The sequence below is a fragment of the Protopterus annectens genome, chromosome 1.part1 (genome assembly GCF_019279795.1).
Source record: "Protopterus annectens isolate FY-2018-M chromosome 1.part1, PAN1.0, whole genome shotgun sequence".
Taxonomy (NCBI): domain Eukaryota; kingdom Metazoa; phylum Chordata; order Ceratodontiformes; family Protopteridae; genus Protopterus; species Protopterus annectens.
This window is the reverse complement of record NC_056726.1, coordinates 352,910,124-352,931,038: the sequence shown is the minus strand read 5'-3', so window position 1 is coordinate 352,931,038 and position 20,915 is coordinate 352,910,124. Positions and strand designations below refer to the sequence as shown.

At 40.8% G+C, this 20,915-nt stretch overlaps 1 protein-coding gene across 1 annotated transcript in view; it reads right to left on the bottom strand.

Moving 5' to 3' along the window:
• Positions 1 to 20,915, bottom strand: part of UBR4 (ubiquitin protein ligase E3 component n-recognin 4) — a 3,959,899-nt gene that overhangs the window by 2,636,732 nt on the left and 1,302,252 nt on the right. The window contains 1 exon segment of the mRNA XM_044087073.1: positions 14,559 to 14,629. Within this exon segment, the coding sequence (XP_043943008.1) occupies positions 14,559 to 14,629 (71 nt within the window).

The following is a 20,915-nucleotide window of genomic DNA, read 5'->3' as shown; positions in this document are numbered from 1 at the left end:
TCAAACTACAGCATACTTATCCTGGACTGAAACCCTCTGAAATAAGTTGCAAAGCTGGTCTCTGCTCAAATAGGTGAATACTTCCCTGCTTTGAAACAAACAAATACATATTTCATCAGCTAATCATGTAGCAATGCAAGTCAGTTTAGTCTTTACTGTTTCTAACCACTAGTTATTCTAAGAACATAGTACTCAATAAGAAAAAATACAAGTTCCATTTATGTACATTTAGATTTGTGATTAAAATCATAATTCGCCTTAAGTATCTTAATCCATATAATTCCGAAAACAATAAGTCCCTGTAACTTCTTGCTTTAACTATTCAATGTCTGCTACTAGATCTCATGCGTAACTGGCAAGACTGCAGTGGCAAAACCATCTCCGGATTTAGAAAGAATGGGCAAGTGGTAATGCTTGGTGAAGTTATGTACAGAGCTCCAGGTAGCAGCTTCTAGGATGTCCCTGGTAGGGACTCCTCTGAGAAAGGCTGTAGAGGTAGATGAAGCAGTAGTTGAATGTGATCTTATCCCCTGTGGGGTAGGCTTTCCATGGTGCTAATAGCAGAAGTGAATGCAATGGGCTATCCATTTACAAATGGTTTGCTTTGAAATGGCCTTCCCTTCTGCCCCTGCAGCAAAGCCAACTAGCAGCTGTTCAGATTTTCTGAGAGGCTTAGTCCTGCCCAAATAAAATCTAAGTTGTCTGTGCATGTCCAAAGAGTGCAGTATTTGTTCTCCATTGTTTTGTGAATTAGAGGAAAAAAGTAGGCAAATGAATGGACTGATTTAGGGCCAAACTAGACACCACCTTGGGCATAAAAAACCCTGCCTGCATGGAATATAATGATGGGCTCCACTGCCATAAAGGCCTATAATTCAGACACACTTCTTGCTGAAGTGATGGCTAGAAGGAAGGCTGTTTTCCAAGAAAGGAATTTCAACTCTGCAGTTGCAGCTGGTTCAAATGGAGGGAGAGTGAGCTTTTCCAATACAAAGTTAAGGTCCCAGGCTGGAGTAGGGGCTCGTCCAGGGGGGGTGGGGGGTGGGGCTATTAAGTTTTTAGCCCTCTGAGGAATTGCTTTAGCAGGGGGTGAGAGAAGAGGGGAGGTTCAGTATTATAATGTGCTGAAATGTCAGAGGCATGAATTTTAACTGACGAGAAGGGTAGGCCTTTGTGGAGCATTTCTGTTAAGTACTGAAGAATACAAGGTAAGCTGGGCACTGTTGTGCCCATCCACTTAGTCTGGCTCCAGGAACAGTATCTTTTCCACTTTTCAGCATAGGATTTTCTAGTACTAGGTCTCCTCGCTTCCAGAATGACATCTAGCACCTGCTTACTGAAGGATGCTATTGGAGAGCTCAAGGAATTAGCCAGGCTGCAAACATCAGGGTTTGAAGCTGAGGGTGCAGAATCTAGCCCGCCTGCTAGGACAGCAGGGAAGGTTGTCTGAGGTAGGTGCCATGGCTCCAGCAGTACCATACTGTGCAAAAGGGGGTACCAGTGCTGGTGAGGCCAGTCTGGTGCAATCAGTATTGTCCTTGGCTTATCCTGTTTGATCTTTAGCAGAACCTTCGAGAGGAGAGGCAGAGGGGGAAAGGCATAAACCGTTTGGGAAGTCCTTGTTCAGAATTTGTTCAATTGGTAGTTCTGAGGGGAGGCAAACAGGTCTATCTCTGGAGTCCCTCCATTTGTTCCTCAAGAGGTTGAATATTTTTGGTTCCAGTTTCCATTTGTGTGGGTCCATGAGATTTCTGCTTGGGTCGTCTGCCAGTGAATATAGCTTGCCAAGCAGGAATTGAGCTTGTAGGTGCACTTGGTAGCTCAAGGCTGTGTTCCACAGAGCCATGGCTAGTCTGCAGAGAGGGTACAAGTGGGTTCCTCCCTGCTTGTTTATGTACCACATAACTGTGGTGTTGTCTGTCTTTATCATTAATTGTCCAGGAAGGATGTTGTCTTTGAAGGCTGTCAGGGAATTCTGTACAGCTAACATTTCTTTTTGGTTGATATGCAGGTGCATCTGACTCGGGTTCCATTTGCTCTGAATGCACTGCCCTGCCAAGTGAGCCCCCCCATGCATAGTCTGATGCGTCTGTTAGGGTTTGGGCAGCAAAAGAACTCTGTCTTTATACAAGGAATGATAGGAACCACTGATTCCAGGTCCTGAGAATGTTGACACCATGGGCTTTTTAGATACCATTGTAGTTTCCTCATATGCAGTCTTGCATATGGAATTAGTAGAATGCAAGAGGCCATGAACCCCAGGGCTTGCAAAATTTTCCTTGTAGATAGCTGGGTCTTTGTGGCCAGTAGTTTGAAGTAGGTTGTCAAATACCCTTGTTTCTCTAGCAAGAGATAAGCCATCTGGGAAGATGTGTTCAAGCTTGCTCCCAGGAATACAATCTCTTGGCAGGGTACTAGGTGAGATTTATTTTTTTTATGGTGTACCCCCAGTGAAGTTAGAAGTTTCTTTACGAATGCCAAATGTTTTAATAGCAAGTCCTGACTTTCTGCCTGAATCAGACAATCATCGAGGTAGGGGTATATTTGAATATTTCTCTGCCTGCAAAATGCAATAGCTAGAGCTAGACACTTTGTTTAATACCCTGGGTGCAGTAAATAAGCCAAAGGGAAGTGCAGAGAACTGATAATGCATGGAGCCTGCCGTGAAGCGTAGGTAGGAGCAAGCAACAGAGCAGGGCTTGTAAGGGTTAAGGTCAAGTCATTGTGACATTTTTCCGTAGGGGGGAGTGTCTTACAACTTCCTGCTTTGAAAGTGGGAGCCCCCCACTGCTTAGGCCTGTGCATAGCCTGAGACTGTAACCTAGGTGGTCTGCTGTTCCTGGGTTTGGACTGAAGGCCTGGAAGAGACTGGAAAGGACCAATTCTTTGATGGCCAATGCCTACTAAATCTGTGAGGCTGTACTTGCAGGAAATCTTTAACAGTTTGCATAGATTTAGCTTTTTCCTCCATCTTTTTGAGGACGACTTCTGCTTTGTTGCCAAACAGGCATTCTTCCACATTGCAAAGTATGTTGACCAACTTGTTCAGCAGAATGCATTAAATCCTGCAATTATTTGTGTTCAGCAGAGTCAGGAATCAACATCATTTTCTGTTTAAGTAGTCCCATAATATGCTGCTGGTACTTTAACATATGAAACTGGCAATTTAAAGCCCTAACGGCCAAAGTAGCAGAAGTGTATACCTTCTTACCCCATCTGACAAGGCTCTAGAATCTCAATCAGAAGGGGTAGGATTTTTGGCAGCAGTAGCCTTAATGCACTTTGGTCTTTGGGAAATGGTCTCTGGAACTGTAGTATGATTCTTGAAGAGGACTTATGAGAGTCAGGTACTCTAACACCTGTCAGGTTTTCTGGGAGCTGGAGGTAAAGTGTCTGGAGACGGGCTAGATTCCAAGAAGGCATCATCTACAATGTCCAGAACAGGAGGGATAGCTAAAGGCCTATGTTGAGGAAAGGAGTAAGAACTCCCAAAGCCTCTTTTTGAAGTCAGAGTAATCCTGGCTTTCCCAGTGAAAACACTCCCTAAGAGTGTGCAAGGTTTCCCCAAAAGAAAAATCTTCTGGAGGGGAAGCAGAAGGATAGAATCCCCTGCATCAGAATCCTCATAGGTACATAAGGGCAAATCCTGGTAATAAGAAGAAACAGAAATATCAGAATCCTGATCAAAAGAATCAGAAGGAAAATCAGTTCTAGGTCTCTTAAGAGGGGTAAGGATGGCTTCCCCTAATTAAAGTAATAAGGTCTTCAGCCATTCTAAGCATTTGTTTCTTTAGGCATATGGGCCTGACATGCGGTTTGGACATCGGTTTTCTAGACGTGGGTTGAGCTTTAGGCCTGGATGAAGAAGATGGGATGGCATCTGTTTAAAATGCAAATCTGTAGGCCTGAATACACCCTCAGAAGCTGGTGCCTGCACAATGGCTCCGGACCCATCCAAGGTAGAGACATCCGCAGGTTCCATAGTCCAAGAAGCATCTCGCTGCATATCAGACTCCAAATGGGTCTCAACAGAGGCCTGCGAATCTGAAGTAGTGGGTATCAGGGGCTGCGAAAGCACCTGAGTACTGGCGAACTGGCGACTAGCTTAGCGGAAGCGTCATTGGCAGGTTTGGACCTATGTGGTCTATCTTTATCCTTACGTTTTTTTTTTTTTTGGAATATCGGTAGTTGGATGGATTACCTAAGTCATTTCTGGATAGTTACACCGAGTACCAAAATAATTTGCTGTAAAAATACAGACAAATAGTTCGGGGGTTGAATAAGGCACAAAACCGACAGAGGGACATCGTGGCCTGGGCCTAAGCAAGGAATGCAGTACGAATGAAAATCTTTGAGGTATTTGCTTTCCACAGGTAAGACAATTGTTAACTTTTACTGACATCGGTTAAGAGCAAGAAAAAGGATCCCCAACGGGGTATTTAGCTTTTTTGAAAACTTCGGTTCTGAAACTCGAAAATGAAAATTTCAGGAGTCTGCCGACTGGCACTTGCCAACTTGCTTCTGCTTCAGGCACGGCGCGGCAAGAAAGATTGATGTAATGGTGTCGGCTGCATGTTTTATACCCCTGAAGACCTGACGTCATGGAAGACGAGACAGCATCCAATGCAGGAATCCAAGACTTTGATATTCAGGCTGGCTGAGGGCTACCTGCAGGAAGATAACCCAAATCTAATGACTGCAATAGTCAAACACTAAGAACATCAGTCTGTTTCACCCACAAGTTAAATGGACTTTGTAAACAAACATGTATGTAGTCCACTACCTTGGGCCGCCAATATTAACCTTTCATCTTTTGGTTTAAATTCAACTCTCCTTAACCATTACTGTGTTCGATCCTGATCAACATGATGTTTTTCCAAGAGTGATCTATAATTGCAACTACATTTATGCATTTTCCACATTTCCTGCCTTCTCATCTGATCCTTCACCTGGTAGCTTTTCTTTTGTTTTTTGGCATATTCAGTTGCTGCCTGATTTTTTATCTACTTCGTTTGATTTTCATTCCCACTTGACACTGATATGCTTCTGCTAAACTAAGCAGGGAAGTCATCTTAGAATTGTTCTCCTCATGTCTTAAAACTTTCACTATGCTTGGGTCTTGTGAAGTGAGCAGCTATACATGCAGCCCTACAACTGCAGCTCTATATATGTAATCAATTTAGAAGAGGCCTATACCGCCTTCAGAAAAGGGAATAAATAGTCTTGGTATACACTGATTTTTATAAATCATTTGATAAGCATGAAGCACCCTTCTTGTTTTCCTGTCCAAACAATCTACCACATGTGGGGCCATTCAACAACTCCAAAACTAAGTTAGGATAGGAAGAGCAAATTGGTTTATATCTTGGGCTTTTGTTCCTAGATGTCAGCACTGTTTTCAGTATTAATTTTAGTCTTCTAAAATACTCCTTACCAAGCTTTATTCACATTTGCTCATGTTTTATTGTTGAGCTTTCATCAACTCCCAAATATTTACACTCTCTCTTGCTCAATTTCTTTTAGATTGCATTCCTGGTCCAGCCTACTTTATTGGTGCTGCAGCTTTCCTGCTTAAATGGTTGCTTTTGCACATTTATCACACCAAATGACGTCCTTAACTTCTGAAAAAGTTTGGACCACTTGCAGTTGTGCTTTCAGTTCTTCACTTGAACTACACAGTTTTAAATCATCCACAAAAAGATGATGACAAGTCTTTACACTTTCTTGCTTTCTGGGAGCCAAACTGTAACCATGACCTAATCTGTTAGATAACTTAATGGGATAGGGGCAAGGCTAAGAGCAACGGTGACAGTGTCACCTGGAAAATTCCTCATTCATTTTTTATCCCTGAGATAATTTGTCCTTTATCATGGCATAACTGCAAACTGGATTACCAATTCTTCATGTTCACTGCAATGTAGTCAAGTCAGTGTAGGGTTATCTTATACATTTTAAGCACTCTTATCCATGAATGTGGAATACTGTCAAATGTTTTTTGTAGTCTGTCCATGCCATACTTTGATTCTTCCCAGTTTTCTATTATGACATACCAGTCAACTGTCCAGATATTTGCAGAATATCCAGATTTTTGACTTGTACTTTTGGTCTGTTCCTCATAAAATTTGTGGTTTTCTGGCAAATCACTGGTATGATTTGGATATTAAAGTTACTAAATAATGACATGCATTTGTCTTTCAGACTACATATCCTTAAGAAAATGCATTCTAACACAATTCCTGCTCTAGCAATTTTCTTAGTCCGTTCTAAGAGGCTGACAGATGTGCATTAAGACTAACCAATGATGTGTTGTTCCATATGACTGTCTTGTTACTCTATTGCCATGACTGAGTTTTCTTCTAAATGACTATTAACTCTGTTGGCATCAATTCCAGTATTTGGTTTGCATGTCGTCGGATGGCAAGTTACTGGTCTACAGTTTTTAGCACAGCTTGCAGGTTTGCACTCAAGTAGGAGCATCATTTTTCCTGTTAACCAGGCTGGTGTCTGTTCAGGGTGTGCATATAAATAGTTTTTATTCATGGTTAATCTTCATGTAAAGATGTTAACACTTTTAGCCAGAGGTTAGGTACTGCAACTGGGCTTGGGGTTTTCCAGTTAGGAGCTTTTCCTTACTTTGTTTCATTCGCTCTGCACATTACTTCATCCCATTTCGTATCCTGTACATTTGTTGTTCTTATTCTTTCTTTTGCTTTTCCACCATTTAGCATCCTTATGTTGCACAGGATCTTAATAAACATTTCTCCACAATGCATCTATCTCTTCTTTTTTTGGTGATGCTTCAATTAATTTCGCCTTGCTTCCCAATTCTCTATCAAACCTTTTTGGGTAATTGTTTATTTTGTACTTTTCCTTTATATTTATCTGCATATCCTCTAAGGTTTTCTGCCTCTGCTATTTTTAGTTTAGTACATTACAGATCCTGATCTGATACTGCGCGTTGCTTTTATCACGTTTATATATGTATTTTAGTTTATCTGTTTCCTCTTTTATACTCTTAACAGTGAAACTTGTCTTAACTGCTTTTTACTTTTCTCTATTCGATACTTCCATGATGGGATTTGATTTTGTCCTTTCCTTTCCCTTACTGCCCTCTGTTTTTGTGCTTAAGACTGTTATTAATTTAGCTGCACAGTAATACAACCTATTTATTTCTGTTATATCGCATTAATCACTATGAACAGTCCTAATTACTGTGTTGATTTGTTTTATCAAATTTCTAACTTTTTGAGTTTTATTGACTTTCTGTAGTCTACTTCTTTCATCGATCTTGGTATGTCTGTCAGTCTCTCAAACTAAACAACTCTTCTCTTAGATCATGTTCTTCTAAACTGAAGGCACGTTCTTTGTTATCCATTACCTGCGGACATTCTATAGAAAGTTCCAGAGCATCTTCCTCTTCAGTTTCATCCCATGTCATCCGCTGCTCCTTCATATGGGAACTCACTGGCCTATCACTCCATAACACTGACCGTGTCAGGGTTGCCACAGGTTGTTCCTTCCCTGCTGTGCAACTCCAACTGAAATTCTGTACTGGCTTCCTCTGGAAGGCTCCAAAGTATCTTCATATAGCAACTGATCAGATATTTCCTGCTCCAATGGTTCTCCTTAATTTGAGAATCCACTGCTCTAGCCTGCTGTGAAGTTATCAGTTAGATTTTCTACACTAAATCCTTCTTTTTGCAGGTAATCCATAACCTCATTTGTTATTTCTTTAATTTCTCCATTACTAATCCTCTTTTATACTCCTCCTTATTTTCTTATTTTTTGTATTGTAAAGTTGACCATTTCTAGATGCCTTTGGCTGTATTTCTCTTCAAGTATCTCTGGTGCTGCTCTTTTGGTATTTATTAGTTTTGCCTTCTCCTTTGCATTAAATAATGCACCATATCAGATCTCTCTTTCCCATGTCCATATATCTTTCTTCTACCTTTCGAAAATCTCTAGATGTTCTCTATATTTTTGCACTTCCTCAGTTGCTTCTTTTTCCAAATAGATGAAGGTTTCTTGGTCTACATAAAGTTTTTCATAAATCTGTTGTATTAATAAACACAAATTTTTATTTGACATTTGAGTTTTTCTTGTGCAAGCATTTTTCTTTCCTCTAATTTTCTCGATTTTTTTTGTAAACCTTCTTTCTGAAAATTCTGGGCTTCTTGCATAATAATAACAATGCATAATTTCTTTATCCCCAACAGTCCACTCTATCATCTTTATGGCTGCTTTTTGGCCTGTTTTTGTGACTTTTATGGACTACTTTCTACAACAGGGGGGACCATCCCTCCCCCCCGGGCCTGGCCTAGTCCCATTGCAGGAACATTTTCATGTCTTGAGGATTCTACACAGTCATTTTTTTCCAGCCCTGGAACCAGTGTACCTACCAGGATTAGGCACTTTTCTCCTGGGTCTTGTACACCCAGATTTTTTTATTTTTGAACCTACTTCTTTCCATGACATATGACATATAAAACAATCTATATATCAATGTTGTCTTGTTGAGATTTTTCTGAAAAACAAGGTCCACCTCATGAAGACATTCACCAGGACTTGAGAATTAATTCAATTCCAGCAATATTACCCTCTTTTGTTTTCTGATTTATCATTTCTCCATTCGGATTCCATATATCCTATAAGTGGCTCCAAATGCACAGAAAATGCAGATGACATCTGGAGTAGGATGGGTGTTTTACCATCACTAGAAATGTAGAAACCACTTTATATTGGGTAAGTCTGCCTAAGTTTGACCAGATGGTGTGATATCAGATCAGGGCAAAGATCTAGAAGCCATGGGCACTTAGTCAAGTAAGACCTGAGCAAGGAAATGAGAGAATAGAATATCTAGATTGAAAGTTATCTGGTCTACCACCCAACCAACAGTAGTAAAATCTGAAAAGTCAGAGTACATGTAGAGTCCAGACTAACCCGAGTTACCACTGCATTTTCCTCATGTGCAGTCTGTAAAACAGCAGTATTAGTGTCATCAATCTCATGAACCCTAGAATAACGAGAAACTCCCTTACAGATGCTTAAGCTTGGTTACAAAAAAAATCTCAGGAATAACTGCTGAGACATCTGTCTTAAAGAAAAGATCTTCTCAAGGCATACACCAGCCAACATGCCATTAAAGTCATTTTCTGGGAAAGGATTAAATAAGAATTTTGTACATTGATTTGAAACCCCAGAATGAGTGAATGTTCCTAAACAGTTGCTAAGAGACTCAACAGCTGGAAAGAATCTGCAAAGATAAGACACCTATCCAAATATGGAAAAATGTGAATGAAGTCTACAATAAGCAATGACTGCACCTAAGCATTATGTCAATACCATTGGTGCGGTGGTAAGACAAAACTGATGACATAAGCCAGACACAACTAATCTAAAACATCTCAAAGGTTTGACAACAGGAAGGTGATGACAGGCAACCTTTAAATTCAGCTTTACCACGAAAGCTGGAAGAGGGATCAGAGGTACAAGATACTGAAGTGATAACATCTTGAACTTCAGAATCTTAATAAAAAGGTTTAGAACAGAAAAATCCAGCGGTGGTCTCCATGACCCTTCTGGTTCGGGAACTAGAACAATTCTTAAATGCTAACCTTTGACCATGAGATTGAGATGCACTATTATAACAAATCCCTGAGAGACCATTTTGTGTACAATGGGAAGAAATAGAGGAATCAGATTTACTGGGCATGGGGGGACTCCCTGGAAAGTAGGGAAGAATTTCAATTGCCAAGTATAACCCCTCCCCCTTGGATTATATTCAGAACCCAAATGTTGGAAACAATTTGATTTAATTGGGAAGATGGAATCTCAGAGACACAGAAAGGCTGCCTGGATTGGACAGAGGAAGCCTTAACAGCCTGACACTCATGCTGAATGGGACAACTGTCCTTGACTTTTAAAAGCCTTTCTTTTTCTTGTATAGTCTCCTTTCCATTGTTTAGATCAGGATTACCAGTTCCTTGTTTAAACTGCTTGCTGGAAAAGGGAGCTGAAGTGGAAGGAAACTACTTGGTTTAAAAAAGAAGGGTTGAAATATCTGAGTCAATTATTGGATTAGTTTTCCCCTTTCATGACACTTCTTAAACACCTTAGCCATAACAAGGGCTAAACTGTCTCTATCTAAAGGAGAATTTAAAATCTCAGATTTATCAATCAGGAATATTTTGAGAGTGAAGCCAATCAAATCTCTTAAACAATGACTCAGATACAGCAACTCTGGAGGAAGAGTCTGGCAGCACACAAAGAATACTTTAAAATATGCTTAGTAACTTGAGAAACAGCAGCTACTGAAGGAAGGAAAGTTAACCATTAACTTTTTCATATTCTCAAAAAGACAAACTTTAACATACAAATTTAACAGTTTAAAATCTTGAAAGTTAAAGTACTAGAATACATCTTCCTCCCTATCTTTTCCATTGTTTTCCACCTTTATCAGGAGGAATGAGGATATCAGTACCAATACCAAAGGACTCTGACAGATTGTAGAGGACTGCAAGACAGGAATGGCCATTGAATTCTCAAATCACTTGGCTATTGTGCAGGATTGTTTGTCCAAAAGAAATGGTGCCAAAATCATGGACAAACAATGCCAAAAAATACATTACTGTATTCTTTGGGAAGTCATCTACCCCCAAGGAATTACCACATTAACATAACACCCCCTAAAAATTGACTCAGTTGTTCAGAACATGAGAACTTATGTAGGCGGTGACCCAACTTTTGACCAATGTGCTCATTATTTTAATGAAGTCCTTCTATACTGCACAACTTATAAACAAAGAGATTGTGTCTAGATTGAAGGATATCACTTTCCCCTTTACTCAGACCTTATTAGGACGGTCACTGAATGCAACGCCCCCTTTGGCATGCATCTGTCCACAGACAAGCAACAACTCAAACGCCTACAGAGACAACTTAATAAAAGGATACAAGACTTGAGAAACATGTCCTACATGGGCCGACTAAAAGCACCATCACTACCTTTGGCATCCTACATACTGCAAACAGGTGACCCTGTCTGTCTTACAAAGCATACTCCAACAACACTATGGATTTACTGCACATAAACAAGTCAAATAGCATCAGAAATACTCTGTCTAGGGATCTAAATCTCTTCTGCAATATCAACAGAATAGCTTGAAAGGAAAAGTACACCTCACAGGGGATAAAGACTCCCCCATCCACATAATAGCTTGAAAGGAAAAGTACACCTCACAGGGGATAAAGACTCCCCCATCCACATAAAACAAAATTCATCCCTATCCACAAAAACACAAAGGCAGAGCCTGGCATGACATCTCAATGCAATGCTTGTAATGTCCAAACAAGCTGGTACAGCCAGGCATGAAATCTCATTATAAAAATGAATTATGCGGCAGTTAGACACAGCAACACAAAACTCTAGATTAAGGGAATGGACAGTGGACATGCGGTCTCCTTGGACCGATTGAGTATCCTGCTGAGATTTTAAGCAGTGAAGTTATTTTAAACTTATTTATGGAGTGTATGCTTTTTCTACTTAAACTTTTATCACCACCCTACCCTATATATATGATGGGGCTGTGTTTAAATTTTTTCTTTACCTTACTGTTATGGTTATCAAAACTATGGGATTTGGAAAAATAAAATCACAAACTTAGTTCCTGCTTCTGACCATTGGTGATAATTTTACAGTGGTACTACAACGTACTGCCTGAACTGTACTTCACCTTTCAGAGTGCCCTTTTACTATCTGGAAGCATCTCTCTCTTTACTGTACCTCCTAATCTGGGCATGCACCTGTTGCACTGCTCTCCCTGTTAGCACCTTTCTGAATCTTCTCTCTTAGATTTATGTTCATCTCATTTTTTTATTTATTTTTATGTATACTTATCTGCGTTATTCCCACTAGGCTAGTGTCTTCTTTTCTGGGGAAAATGAGGTGGCATTTACATTAAGGAAAAATTTGGCCAGGGCATCAGAAAACTTCAACTCTTTTCAACAGGTAGTGTGGGATCTTTTATGTCCATCTAAGCCATCACCAAATCAAGCAGATGGGACCTCAGTTTAAGTTCTCATCAGAAGGATGGCACACTTGACTTCAGTACCCCCCACCCCCCAAAGCTGTACTGCAGTGGATTAATTTTCAAATGGCTGACAATCAAATGGAATAGGAACAGAACCCACAGCCTTCTGATCTTCAAGCACCAATGGGGAGTGTGCTGCCTGTTGAGCCTTTAGCATTTAGATATCCATCATTTACTGTCAATGCTTAGAGTTAAAACACCAGTTACTATTATCTGGCATTCTTATCTCTTAGTACAACATCTCACTTATTTCCTCACAGATGAATCATTATTGTGAATGCTTGAGTTTTAAACTCTAACCACTGTATATTTGAGAAAGTTTATGACTGATGTTATTGTCAGTCTCAAGTTTCTGTGCAATCTAGCTGGGGTCATGCCCAAAGAAGGTCTTTAGTCCCAGTGTACTTACCCAGTTAACAAATGTATAAACAAATACCACAGTCAGAATGATGAGACAGCTCTGATCCAGGCCTAGCATAGATTTCAGGCCAAACTCCCTAATAATACACTCCAGCATCAATGACTAGTTCCAGCAAATGTTTCCTTTATGAGAAGGCAAAAGGGTGCACATCCATGTAAAACAAGTTAACCAACACTCCTCAACTAGGGTCTGCTAGTTCATGTAAGAATAGGGGCCAACCCCAGGAGCAAAGTCCCCCAAGTCCGAAGTTCTCCAGACCCATGACTCATCTCTCAAGGATTAGGATGACCACAAACAGGGATCCACTATAGAGAGAACTGCCTCAAGAATATCATGATGCTCTCTAAAGGAGAGCGTCAATGATACACTTCTGAACCCAAGGTGACTGGTTAGGGCTTAAACCTTCCCCAGCGGGAAAGAACATCAACATATGGAATGATGGGGAGGGTTTTCTTACAAGACAAAGGCCTCGTCTTCCCCCAGTCTCCCCTTTAAGGTCTTTTAACCCCACATATCTTACAGGCAGAAGCTCCTGCTCCTTTGACACCTGGTAGCCATACTGAAACTCATTAACAGTATTTTCCAATCCTGCGGTCTCTCCACTATATACAATTCCATTGTTGCTTATAATTTCAAGGCCACACAAAGTTTTGGCAAGCTGCAAAATACAGAAAATGGTGCACAAAGAGGTGCATCTCCAGAACAAGCAATGTGCATCACCACAGGAGCGAGGATGTCCATAAATGTGGGATTCTGCTAAACAAGATACTATATTATCTGAAGAGGATGGGTAAAGAAGAAATACCCAAGCAAAAATCCACCGAGAAGGGATGGCAAAACCATAGCTTGGTCATGTCAGAACACTTTAGAATCAATCATTTAAAGTAGGTAGGCACTGACTGCTTCAAATAATACAAAAGGCTTGAAAATGGGGAGCAGGACCCCACAACTACCTACACGAATGCTGTATTTGAGGAAATTGACTTTATGAATACAGTGGCAGCAATGGGAGGAAATTTGTAACAAAGCAACGTCAGAGCTAAGTGAGGGGGCATTTTGGTTCATGTGCATTTGGTGATTACTACTCAGTTAGCTATTTGTAGCTACATATTCATGATCAAATCTGCTTTTCAACTACTACCTGAAAATGTATTAGGTTGGTCTACTTATGTTTTTCCTATAAAAATTTGCAAATGCACTACTGTCAAAAGCCAATGTTAAAAGAGAAAACTACTTTGAAGCCAGTCCATTAACTGGTTAACTAATAAAAAAAATAACTGCCTTAACATGTGTTCTTCCAATAATAAGTAATTCTGGTGCAGTGCTCATGACTGAAAATGGACATGTACTATGTATGCATTCACCTAAATACTGAAAGAAAATACATGCAATAGTCTACATGCAAATGCATGACATACCATGCAATATTCATCTTGTGCAATGGCAATTAACTTGTCGCATAGAAGTGATAAAACATTAAATGAACACAGCTGAAATTCTCCAAGGTTACATTACAACAATAAGTAAAAACACTAAGTAATGTGCTTAAAATTCAACAGTAGAGTCAATGGCAACTTAATCTGGAGTCATTAACACTGAATGACATCAGACCAACAGAAACATGAAAAAAAAAAGGAACACAAATCATACTAAACTGAAGGGTGCATAATGGACTGATGAACAAATCTAAATATTCTCAGTAACTCAATAGGAAGAAAAACACCTTTTACTACATAAAACTACTGGTTCTATTCCCAAAGCAGGCAGCTGGATTAAACTTCTAGTACAGCATGGGAGGAATTGCACTGCAGTAGGCCATTCTTCAGATGAGATGTTGAAAAGAAGATTCCTTGGCACTTTATCACAAGAGGAGACATTTTCTGGTGCCCCGGCCAAATCTCCTCTTGTCAATATGAATACTACCTTGGGTCTTCCTCCAAGAGGAGCCATTCCTGACAGTTAGTCCCCCAGACCAAAGTCTAAAAAAATAATGAATACATTGTAGGATACTTCCATGTTCAAATGTAGCCAAAAGAAAACATACTTACCAGTGCTGGTTCATGAATTCTTTCTGGGTTATTGTAAACGTGCAGAGTTTATTGCAGAGTGAATCTTCATCCTGAAAGCAAACCAAGATCTTCAGTGTTTCACAAGGCTATTTTTCATAATTACAAGTCTTCACAAACACAAACCATTTCAAAACATAAGCTGAAAAATTATTTAAATACTAGTAAGTCAATACTCTACCTACCATAAACACATACATTCTTAAAAGTATTCAGTCTCTTAACAAGAGGGAGCCCCACCTGTTTGCCATTCCAATGCGAGATTTTCTCTCAGAAGCTCCTCTCCCCAGAGATGAACATCGTAATCACACTTAAAGCCAACTGGCTACCTGTCCAACATGCCAACCAGATTCTTCGATCCAAGCTCTACAAGCTCCTTGAAAAGCACTCCTGTTCTTCCTTTGCCTTCAACTTCTTTAAACAACGCCCAAGCTAAATAGTCTTCATCAATCTAGTCACCTTCTTCAATGTTCCAGAGCCAGACCTCATTGCATTAACCATGCCTTCTCCATCCTAGGTTGGAAACTCCGGGAATCCCTCCATGCTATTCTTAAAGACCTCACCTCGGATCCATCATTTCATGTGCAACTTAAAAGTCCAAATCAATCTGCAAATGCTTTCCCTCTGGACACATCACCTATTCCTCCTACTCTCCCCTTCAGTCAGGCAGCTTTATCGTCCTCTCATTTTCCCACACTGTGGCATAACATCTCTTCCACATCATACATATTGTACACAGTTAATTTCTGTGTGCCCTTACCTTACTTTTGTTACCTTTTACATTTTGTGCTTTATCCCTTCATTTCACTTTTGTTGTCCTCTTCGCGCCTTACTCAAATCCATCCCTTTCAATGTCCCCTGTACTGTGTACTTTACTACAGTCACGGATTCACTGCTAGCTTCACATTTTGTTTGCAATCTTTTTAACTTATCTAAACTCATTTATATTTGTCTATGGCGAGGCTAAAATAGGTCTATTTGGACCAGTGCTCTACCAGTTACCACACTGCATAATTAAAACTCTTTGGGCACATGTCCCCAAATACTGGGACAAGTGCATCACTATCAATTTGTGTAATTCCTTAACTGCTTAAAAAAACAAAGCACGTAACAAACAACATTAATATCAAGTCAAATACATGTGATCTAAAAATCCTAAGCTAGATACACTCAGTTACAGTAAACTCTCAATTAACTGGAACTTAAGCAACCAGAAAAAAAAACTGAAGAAATACAGTACAGTTTTCTTGTGTTGCACTTTGTCCCCCCTCCCCCCACAGAAACATACCTTACGTTTTTAGAGTTTAAGTTTTAAAAAGGAAGCTAGGAATACAGTCCCTCTTCTCACCAACACAAGAACAAATCAAACAAAACAAATATAGGGTACAGCGTTAGCAAGGTGCAGTTTTAATAGTAACTCTCAAGCAACCAGAAACTACAGCTATCCAGCATCTACCCAATCCCCATAGGTGCCGGTTAACCGAGAGTTTACTGTATTTAATATGAAAAGTTCAAGAATCTAAAAATGAATAATGAAGCCCTATTTTGATCCTCAAAGACTTGCCTAAAGAGAAGCTACTTTAGAGAATTCCCAAAAGAATACACAACCGCCCAGCCAAATCTGGGCAAGGCAGGCAAGACAGCTTATTGGAGATCTTAAACTGGCTCCATGGAACTGCCAGCAACTGCTCACCTGAAAACCTGAGGTGTTCAGACAGGGTGTAGTTTCTGCAATGCATTTAGTTAAGCAGGGCCAAGGACTGTGAAGGCATGGTAGACAAAGATCAAGAATTTAAACACACATCGGGGTGAAACTGCCAGCCACTACAGCCTTGCACCAGACCCAGCATAGTATGATTACCCGGTCAACAAATGTAAAATAAAATAAAATAAATAAAATAAAATTACTACTAAGCTGTTGTTGTTGTTTGTCTTTCAGCTTTTTCCCAGTAAAGGGTTGCCACAACGGAACTCCGGTCTGCTAATGATTGGCAGTAGATTTTTACAAAACGCCGAGGTGCCAGCTCGATGCCCAACCTTCAACTAAGGCACGCCCATTTACGCACGCATGTCTTTCGAATGCTACCCAACCAAGGGGAGGACATGCATACTCCACACAGAAGGCACTCCCAAGCCCAGCCGAGAATCGAACGGGAGAACCTCCTGCTGTGAGAACAATACCGCTGTACCACAGTGGAAACCTATGATTACTACTAAGCGCTCTGGTAAAAAAAAAAAATCTAACTAACTGCACTCCCTACAGATATGCCAGATAACCTGTTAATATGTGACAGAGCATGATGCAGTAGTCTAATGGATACAAAACAAGGACCTGAACCCACTGCTGCCAAGTCTGTAGGTGGAATGACATGCAAGATTCAGAATACACACTTGAAATTTGGGGTGGGAGGGATTTGTAATGACAAACATGGCCCTTAAATGTCAGCCTACTATCAAGAACCACAGCCAGAACACAAACAGGGAACAAATTCTAGCTGATCTCATCCTAAGTTGCTAAGGGAAAAAGACAGGAATGTGTGCTTAATGAATAATACTATTAATATGACCTTAAGGTTACGACAGTGCTAAGAGTTCCACACTAGTCAGTGCAGGACAGAAACAACAGTATTCTAAGTTAGCAAAAGCAGACACAAATTTTAAGAGAAGAGACAAAGCTGGATATTACCAGCATATGGCTGATAACACCTCTCTTAATGACAATAAATACTCTGGGAATAATAAAGGAGGCAAGACAGACCCCCCCCCCTCCGAGATACTCCACATTGTACAAGGCAGACACAGAATTAATTACTGGCATTACACTCGAAGTAACAAAATATACAAGATTCAAGTCACTCAAGAACAATGACAGTAAAATCACAACACTACAGGCACTCCATATAATGCAAGGGTCGACACTATCAAAAGCCACCAAGACATCACACAATCTGAAACTGCTTTAAGTAGATTGCTCCATAATCCTAACTGCAAAGTGAAACTCGCTCATTCAATGCAGATTTTGGGCAATGAAGAGCAAGGGTGTTCATAGGTTGGTACTAGGCTATCGGCCCTAGGGCCTATACAAGCCTAGCCATAACAATTCCCTGGATATTTCTTCCCACAATATTTACTTCCCTGGACCCCTGTCTAGCAGTGCGACTGACGTGATCCCAGGGGGGAATTTCCTATCTCCCATCCAATCGTCAAGGTTCCTTTTGAAGAGGGCCAAAGAGGCGCTCTGCATGACATGTATGTGCAGTCTATTCCAGAGTATGGGGAGTCTCTGGTTTAAGAACCTATTGCTCCAGCATGTTTTGTTCATTGTGATGACAAGTTTTAGATCCCTGGAGCGTGTGGCTCTGAGGGATTGGGATTTCTTTAAGTAGAGCATGTCCAACAGCTCAAGGTTTGACATGGTCTTGTATGTTAAGCAGAGATCGCCTCTGAGTAGAAGATATGCCACAGAGTATAGCTGGAGATTTTTTTAGATGGTCAGTATAGGGCATCTGCTTTAGGCCTGTGATTCTTTTACTGAGGTATTTCTGCGGCCTTTCCAGCTGTTGCAGATGTCTTGTGAGGTACATACCAAACAGCGCGTTGCACTCTATTATAATGGGTCTAATGAGGGATGAGTACAGTGGGACCATGACGTCCTTTTTTCTGGATGAAAAGCCCTTAGTGATGAGGTGTGCCACATAGGATTTCCTGACTGTTGTGGCGATGTGGTTGTCAAAGGGGACACCACTGTCCACTTGTGTTCCTAAGTCTCTCATCACACTTTCGGTGTTGTGTACTGCCACCTATGTGCATGTTTTTTCCCAAAGGGTATAACTACGCATTTCTTGGCATTAAGCTTGAGCCCATGGCTCTGGCAACAAGCATCTGTTTCTGTAAGGTTTTTTGTAGAATATTCACATCATTTGGGGATTCAATAATGGCTCCCAGTTAGCAGTCATCTGCGAACTTTGTTAGCCAGAGTCCCTTAGTGTTGGCCTGTACTTCAGAGAAGTAGATGCCAAACAAGAGTGGTTCCAGGACTGAACCCTGAGGTACTCCACTTGTCTGGAGCTGGATTTGGAGTCTGCTACTTTTAGTCTGGGTACGGTCAGTAAGCCAGTTGGCAACCCATCGAGTGACGTAGGGATTTATGCCCAGCTTAGTAAGTTTATCTATGATTCCAGAGTGGGGGAATGGTGTTGAAGGCCTTGGCGAGGTCCACATAGGCTGTGTGGACCGCCTTACCCTTGTCCACAGCTCTGGAGACCGATTCGAAACAGTCGATCAGGTTCAGGAGACATGATCGGCCCTTCACTAACCCAAACTGGGTGGGGTCCAGTGTTTGAAGGTTGCCAACTCCATTCCTTGCAGATCAGAAAGGAGCAATAAATTCATTAATTAGTACCAGGCTAACTTGTCCTTCAGAGCTACTCCAAACTCAGCCAATTACCCCATGTGAGAATCAAACCATGTACCTTGCGCCTTTAAGGTGAGCACCTTAACCACTATGCCAACCTCCCACTAGCGGGGGAAAAAATTTAACAAAATTAAATTTCAGCATTTTACAGAAAAAACAAGTCATGAGCCTTTGGTGACTTTTTTCAAAGAAATTATTGAAGTTACAAAGGCAGGAATAGTCTGTGAAAGCCACCCTGACAAGGGTCCTGGGTCTTTAGCAAAGATATACTGATGAGGGTCCAGGGTTAGACTTTCAATGAACAAGTCAATGAGGTCCGAGATATTCTCCATACTTTTACAGACAGATCTAGTGAGACTAATGCATCATCAAGTTACCAGGACCCACACAACAGCATTAAAATGAAAGTTAAGTACTTACCAAAATGATAGGTCCTTGGTTGGCCCTTCTGAGTCTGTTATCTGTTCTGAGGTAGATCCAAGCCAGAAGCATCAAAGCTTCTCCAGTGTTTAAGCTCTCCCCTCTTCCATAATGCTATGCAAGGAATAGTCCTCAGCTGCACATAATAATGCCAAAAACAGAGGACAATAGGCTAACGGTAAAAGCTTCAGCGGGTAGCCCCACATGACAATATGAAAGGGGGAAGGCAGGGTCTGTTAAGATAGGCAGCAGTAGACAGACATGGATCTAGCACACTTTGACCTCTTCTGGGAAGAGAAAATTAAACCCTTCAAAGTATAAATCAACATTATAAAATCTGACAATTATCTGGAGAAGGTGACTTTGGAAGGTTTAAGCACTAGTTTGTTCTTGGAAAACAATACAAAGACTGTCATCTTTATGTACAGATTTTGCTGCAAGGAGATGAAATTAAGTTGGTGATTAACATCAAGAGTATGCCAAGTGTAGAGAGTTCGAGTAACAGCTTGTTTTTACCTTTTCCCAGTGCGAAAACGGAAACTCAGCAGGGAAAGCAAGTAAACTTGTTTTTATGGGTGAATTTCAGTAACTGGCTAGTAAGTACACTGCCTGGATGTCAGAATAAATACAGAGGACCTGGGAAAAATTAGCTACAAAAAATGAGACAGAGAGGGAGAGTTCTGCAGCTGTTCAGCAAAAAGTAATGCAACCTTCAGACATGACCTCCAATAACTTACAGGATGATACAAGACAACTGCATACAGACCTGGTTAAAATAAAACACTGATGAGTATATCACCACAAACAAAAGACTGGAACAAACAGAAGAATCAGTAAACAGATATTCAGAAGAAATTATAAATTTGCAAAAATCAGAGGTCAAAATGAAGAAAAGGCTGCTGAATAAGCGACTGCTCAAGAAGAGATGTTTCAAAATAAGCAAGAAAGAACAGACTGCATTAAATTTATGAAGGCACAATTAAAAATCTACCAAAACAACAGAGGCCTCCAAAGCAGACACCCAAGCAACCACCACCTCAAGACATAGCACATGCAACACATAGTTCACAAAGTCAGTGTGCTAAACAGTCACAGCCCTTAAGGCCAAACAACATGCCAGACACACTTGTAATAGGTGACTCCATAGTCAGACACACTGACGTCCCGCTCACCAGAATGAACAAGGAAAAGGTCACAGTAAGCTGCCTGTCGGGAGCTAGAATCCGCCACATAACACAAGCACTCAGGTCACTCCACAGCAAGTACAAATATGACTCAGTCATTGTACATGCCGGTGTGAACGACCTGAGACGTACCTCCCTGGACTACATGAAGAGAGACAGAGGAGCTCTCTGATTATGTAGCCCAGGCCGGTATGACCCTGACCCTGAACAGCATCTTACCCTCACCAAGAATGACGCCACAGTACAAAGACAAAATGATCAGTTTTAACAATTGGCTTAATTACTGGTGTCATTCTAAGGGAATCCAATGTCTGTCTGCTT